General features: G+C 40.3%; 1 protein-coding gene across 2 annotated transcripts in view; it reads right to left on the bottom strand.

Moving 5' to 3' along the window:
• Positions 1-1823, bottom strand: part of doc2b (double C2-like domains, beta) — a 260480-nt gene extending 258657 nt beyond the window's left edge. For both annotated transcript variants that reach the window (XM_030154266.1, XM_030154267.1), the window contains exon 1: positions 1089-1823. In XM_030154266.1, coding sequence (XP_030010126.1) covers positions 1089-1428 — 340 coding nt within the window. In that variant the 5' untranslated portion in view covers positions 1429-1823. The remainder of the gene's footprint in view (positions 1-1088) is intronic.
• Between the last annotated feature and the right edge of the window lie 4267 nt (positions 1824-6090).

Genomic DNA, 6090 nt, shown 5'->3' with positions numbered 1-6090 from the left:
AGCAATCTTACATTCTTCCCCAGATCAAATTCAATATATAAGACATTTCTAGACTTTGGATATCAAAGTTCTGCAGATGAAAATAAAGAAACATAGTGATAAATGTAAAAAGGCTGATCAAGCAGTCAAATCCTGAGAGTAACACTTTAGGAGTCACTTCTGTGTTTAAGGGAGGTTAAAAAGTGATTAAGGCTGGAGCAGCTTTTATTTCAGCCACAATTAATGTTAACTCCCAGTCATCACTGCTGGCTGAATCCTCTATTTATCAAGATGTTGACAGGATGTTAAAACCTTGTTCCATTTCTGCGACTTGATTCGGCTCCAATAGATGTTGTGCATGTTATTCATTTTCATTATTATGCAGCCACTCAAACCTGTTAGATTAAAGGAATGACAATCAGCGGAGGCTTTCTCAAAGAAGCCCACCCCCCTCCTTTTTGATGGAGACAGATATGGACACACATCTCTGTGCATTGGAAACTACACACGTACACAAACACTACAGTTGACTGTTGCACTGCTAGCCAGAACAGGATGAGAGTGAGCTCTGCTGAGCACAAAGCTGCGACTAATATGAAGCTTCACCAAGAAGCCATGAATCATTCAGGCTAGTGAGTCTGATCGACAGTATAGACCGAACACCCTGTACACAGTGGGAATATGAAAAATGCACCTGCTGACGGACACATGCAATCATCTGCTCCAGCACAATCACACATATCATCCTTTTCCAAGAGGAGAGCAGATAAGGGGGGGGGGCTGAGGGGTTACTGTTTGCAGCAGCAACAGTTGGCTGTCGACTGAAAGAGTTCGCTGCAGCACACACAGAGAGGGACACACAACATGCGCTTGCACACATGCACTAGGCGATTGGAGGTAGAAAGAGATGGACGAGCGAGCAGAGAGAAGAAAAGGTGACAGATAAAGCCACAAAGCCACACGGCTGTGGAGATGCCTGGCAACCGGTGGCAAAAATGGACGCAGTAATAAGAGGAAGGAAGCAGGGATGAAGGACAGGGAGTGCAGAAAGGGATGCACACACATGAACAAGACATCACGGGAACCAAAAGAGGGGCATCATCACTCACTGGAGTCGTCCGAGTCGTATCCCTCCACGTCGGGCTCCTCGTCCTTTCTGGAGGCCTGCGAGGAGGCGGAGGCTCCGGCAAAAGCCCGGTCCGGGTTATCCTCATTGGGGCGGTCGCTGTCAGTGGTAGAGGTTGCGGCCGAGGATGAGGATGAAGAGGAGAGGGCAGAGCGAAGGGACCCGGCGTGGTGTTGGGGGGGCACAGCAGGGGGGAGGCCCCGCGGGTAACGGGGGAAGTAGTCGGAGATCTGCTTGATGGGCTGGATGGGGCCAGGGCACACGTCAATGGCCATGTGCTCTTGGATGCTGATGGTGGGTTTCTCGCCTTTGCGTTGTGTCATGCATGCGGTCCAGCCCGGAGCCCACTCCCAAAACCAAAAAACTAAAGAAAAACAAAAAAAAGAAGAAAAGCAGAGCGTGGGTTACTCCTGCTTTTCTTCCTTTTGGCTCTTCCTGAAGAGGCGGGTGTTGTCCTGGGTGGGTGCTGCCGGTGGGTCCAGGTGATCTGTGGATGTCACTACACTAGTCTACATGGAGGTGTGGAGGGCTGTTGCTGTTGTTGCTGCTGCTGTTGCTGCGTCTTCCAGTGCTGTCCTCAGACCCAGACCATGCTGTCTGACAGCCTCACACACATTACTACCTACCCTCCCGCTCGCTCCTCTTCCTATACCCCCACACTCTGCCCACGTCTGCGCTGCCTATCTGAAAGAGAGAGCAGAGAGAGTGTGTGTGAGGGAGTGTGAGGCAGAGGGAAGGGATTAGAGAGGAAGGAGGGGAGGGATCAGCTGATGTCACTGCCTAGCAACCGAGCGGTAAACAGGAACCGTCGGCCGAGGTGCTTAATTATGATATTAACCCCATCCATCTGTTAGTGGGAGGGAAAATCCAACATTGTGCCAGACGTGTACATGCATGAATGTGTGTGTCCTTGAGTGAGTGTGTGTGCGTGTGTGTGTGTGTGTGTGTGTGTGTGTGTGTGTGTGTGTGTGTGTGTGTGGTGCTATGATAACCTGGACAATGAGCCGTGAATTGATGCTTTATGTTTGTGCCCACCTCCATGTATCACTGATTTAGCCTTTTTCATGCTGAATAGGAGAATCTTTTACGCTCCTTCACTCGAGTATGTATCACTTGCCAATATGCTAAATATTAAAATCAAGTTCAGTGTAAAATAATGTGCCTCCGGGGAGCTCAAGCATACTTGTTTTCCAACTCGGTCCTCGCAATAAAGTAATGCCATTGAATGTCTCTGCAAACCATACATAATCTCTCGATACTTTGCTGAGGGATCCAGCGATTATCTGCCTTCCATCAACAAACAGGAGGTGTTGAGTGGATGGTGGATACAAAAAATCCAGCCACCAGAGAATGAGTTTACATCCTGACTCATCTTACAGTTTTTAAGTTTGGGTAAAAGTTATAAGAAGATTGTAGTTTAGTTTACATATAATAAGGGCTACATGATTCAGCCTGTTCAAACTTAGATTATATATTATAAAAGCCACAATTCAAGGTCCAGATTCAAAGGGATTTAAAGTGATATAATTACAAAAATAACAAAACAATAACCACATACACTTTTGTATGGTGATATTTTGGATGTAGTTACACTGAGTAGAGACATGACTGTGTAAAACATACAAAATGAAAATTAAAACTGAAAAACCAAGCAAGTACACTCAAACCCAATATTACTCTCAATAATCGTAATATGGCTTTTTCACTAAATCGCAAAGACCTCTTATTAATAAATACATTCTATGAATATTTTAATCACATCTTTCGTGAGCTAACCTGCCTCCAGTATATGAAAAAAGAACTTCCCACTCCCATTGATTTTACATACATACATAAAAATTTTCACGTCAATAGTTAATAACTGTGATGATGTGGTTTAAAATGACATGCTAAGAACATGACAAAAATTGCAGTTGTTTGTTGTTGTTATATTCTGTATGACAAAATGATAAATAACTAATAAAAATAGGACCAATGGCCCTGTAGCTTACCGGCCAAATTAAAAGCTTTGGGAAATGTATCCAGATGCCATTTATTATCACCCAGTTATCTGTATTTATTATATTACAGAAATAGCCCATGTTTTGGTCATATTCCAATCAGATCAGTAAAAAATTCAAATTCCAACTTGATATCATTGATACTTACTGATTTATTGCATCAATCCACTTCCTATCTATTATAATGGGAAAATTTTTCAAAGTCGCACCAAATCCAGAATCAGATCCAGATCCAAATAATTTCACTAACTTTTGTTGACATCATCATAAAGAAGCTGTATACCAAGTTTGAAGTCAATTGGAATTGTGGTTTCAGAGAAGAAGACAATTGAAATTTTTTGTAACGGACGACAGACGATGAGGGGACGACGACGACAGACGCCGCATGACAACAATAGCTTACGGCCTGTCGGCCAGTAAGCTAAAAACTATTTGTCAAAAAAAACTGCAGTAGCACATTGAAAACAGTTATAATGATAAAGAAATCCAGTTAAATTAGGTAAATTCTAAAGCATTTTATAAGCATAGATGACCATGTACACAAAATGAATTCTAAAAATGAAATTATAATTCTTATTGCGATATTTATCACAATATAAAATTACATAATAACAGATGTCACTATTGTTTGTATCCCATCCTCCTGTTAGTAATGAAACACCTGAATTCAATGTGTCCCAATACTTTTGTCCACACAGATGGTTCCAGTCGGTTTTTCTGCAAAAATCCTCAGCTTTCCTATGCCTGCGTTCTGCTCGCCTACACCAGCAAAAGTGAACAACACTTGATATGACTGGCGAAAAAATTCATCCAACATGAAACAAGCTGCTCCAACATCAGCTTCATGTAACCACACAAACACATGTGACTGCTTTTATGACTCTGGCTTTAAACCATTTGCAGTTCCAATTTAGCCACATATGAACGAATTCACTTGGGAGACACAGCAGGAGAGCAACATGTTAGAGATAATGAACATTGTGAAATAAACTCAGACAGGGTGATATATGATTCACATCTCGGTCTGGGATGTGAGGGTCAGGATTTATTGCACAATCACAACCAGCTCACTGCGCATTATCCTTCTTATTACTAAAGAAATCAATAATTTGACAAAACAGTATGATTTTATTCTTTGTAGTACAAAAACAGACTCTACATCTGGATATGTGTACAGCATAGTAATGGTGTCACAGAAATAACAGACCATAGGATGCAATTGCTGGACTATCAGAATCAGTATTGAACAAAGCCATGTAATAAAAGTGGCTAAAAAACCACACTGAAGCACTCAGATTACTCAGTTGTGGTTTGCAGAAAATGTCTGCTTTGATGATATCAGTGTTGTGGTCAATATATACATGTAATATAGTCAAATATAAAAGCTGAGGCCTGTTCCACTTTCCCTCTATGCACCCTGATGTTCTCACATGTTTCTTAATTGCTCACCATCTGCTGCAGTTTTACAGGTGGCAGTGCAAATCTGTGATGTACTACCCTTTCACACTTTAATTGACATACTAGCACATTTGGCCACTGCTTATAGATCTTGTTGACACTGTTGGAATTAGCTGTGACACAGTGATGTCCTGTTCAAGCTGCACTGTACGAGACCTTCTTCTCCAAGATTCTCCGGCTTTTTAATAAACACTTGCACAGTTTAATGTTGGATTACATGCCCTTACAGGAGTAATGATGCTGGTGTTAAAATACAGCTCTGGAAAACACGAGACTGAGGACGGTATATATGTTTTTGAGGAAATTAACATACTGGCAATATTTTACCCAACATAATAATCTTAACAGTGTTTTTATCTATAGCATTTGGAGACAAAACACTAGTGTTTCATCTAACTCTGTATTTTATTGTCATCTTTTCTTTCTTATGCACTGCAAAAATCAAAATCTTACCAAGTGTATTTTTCTCATTTCTAGTCAAAATATCTCATCACACTTAAAATAAGACATAATCACTTAAAGAGTAACTTGTAAGTGAGATATAAGAACTTATTTTTAGACAATAGATCTTGAAAATCTTATTTCAAGAAATCTTACCAAGATAATTTAATTTGTTCCGTTGACAGATTTTCTTGCTTGAATTCAAGATTTTTTTGTTTGTTGGTTTAATTCGAGCAAAAAAATCTGCCAATGGAAGACGTGAAAATTATCTTGGTAAGATTTCTTGAAATAAGATTTTCAAGATCCATTGTCTAAAAATAAGTTCTTATGTCTCACAAGTTACTCTTTAGGTGATTATGTCTTATTTTAACTGTGATGTGATATTTTGACTAGAAATGAGAAAAATATAGTTGGTAAGATTTCGATTTTTGCAGTGTGGGCTCTGTATTTATATTAGATGTGCTTTTTGTCTGTTTCATCGCTGGCTTTTTTTCTCTTACTTGGGATTTTAGGCTTTTTTTTTCCTCCCTTTTTTTTTTTTTACACCTAGCTGGGGATGAGAGATAAATTAACTAGTGGCTACCTCTGGTTCTTTTACAGTTCTTTACCCATGTGTTAGTTACTGAGCACAGTCCTTGTCCAATAAATCAATAAAGGGAATGAATGTGTTCAGAAATCAATATGTGGTGGAATAACCCTTATTTTCAATCACAGCATTCAGTCAGCCCATCTTCCCATCCTCTCCACCAGTCTTTCATGCCACTGTTGGCAGCTTTATGTCACTCTCAGGAGAAAAATTCAACCAGCCCAGTGTTGTTTTCTGACCTGTGTCATCTAGCTATTGTCATCTTGATCACATTCCAGATGCGTTCAGCATTTCCAACACGGTTTATGGCTGGAAATTGCGAATGGTTTCTTAATTTATTCAAGACAAGCAGACAACACCCTCTTATTAATTTTTCAAAAGCTATGATATCTGATGACATGGCTTTGAATAATAAAATATGGAAATGAAGTCTGCACAGTCAAATATTTTGGAGGATTAACAGCTTGTTCTGAAGAGGCCACTTGTTACACAGAGCTAGT

This window comes from Sphaeramia orbicularis, chromosome 14 (assembly GCF_902148855.1).
Source record: "Sphaeramia orbicularis chromosome 14, fSphaOr1.1, whole genome shotgun sequence".
In the NCBI taxonomy this organism is placed as follows: domain Eukaryota; kingdom Metazoa; phylum Chordata; class Actinopteri; order Kurtiformes; family Apogonidae; genus Sphaeramia; species Sphaeramia orbicularis.
The sequence above is the reverse complement of the archived record's forward strand: the minus strand, read 5'-3'. Positions and strand labels throughout refer to the sequence as shown.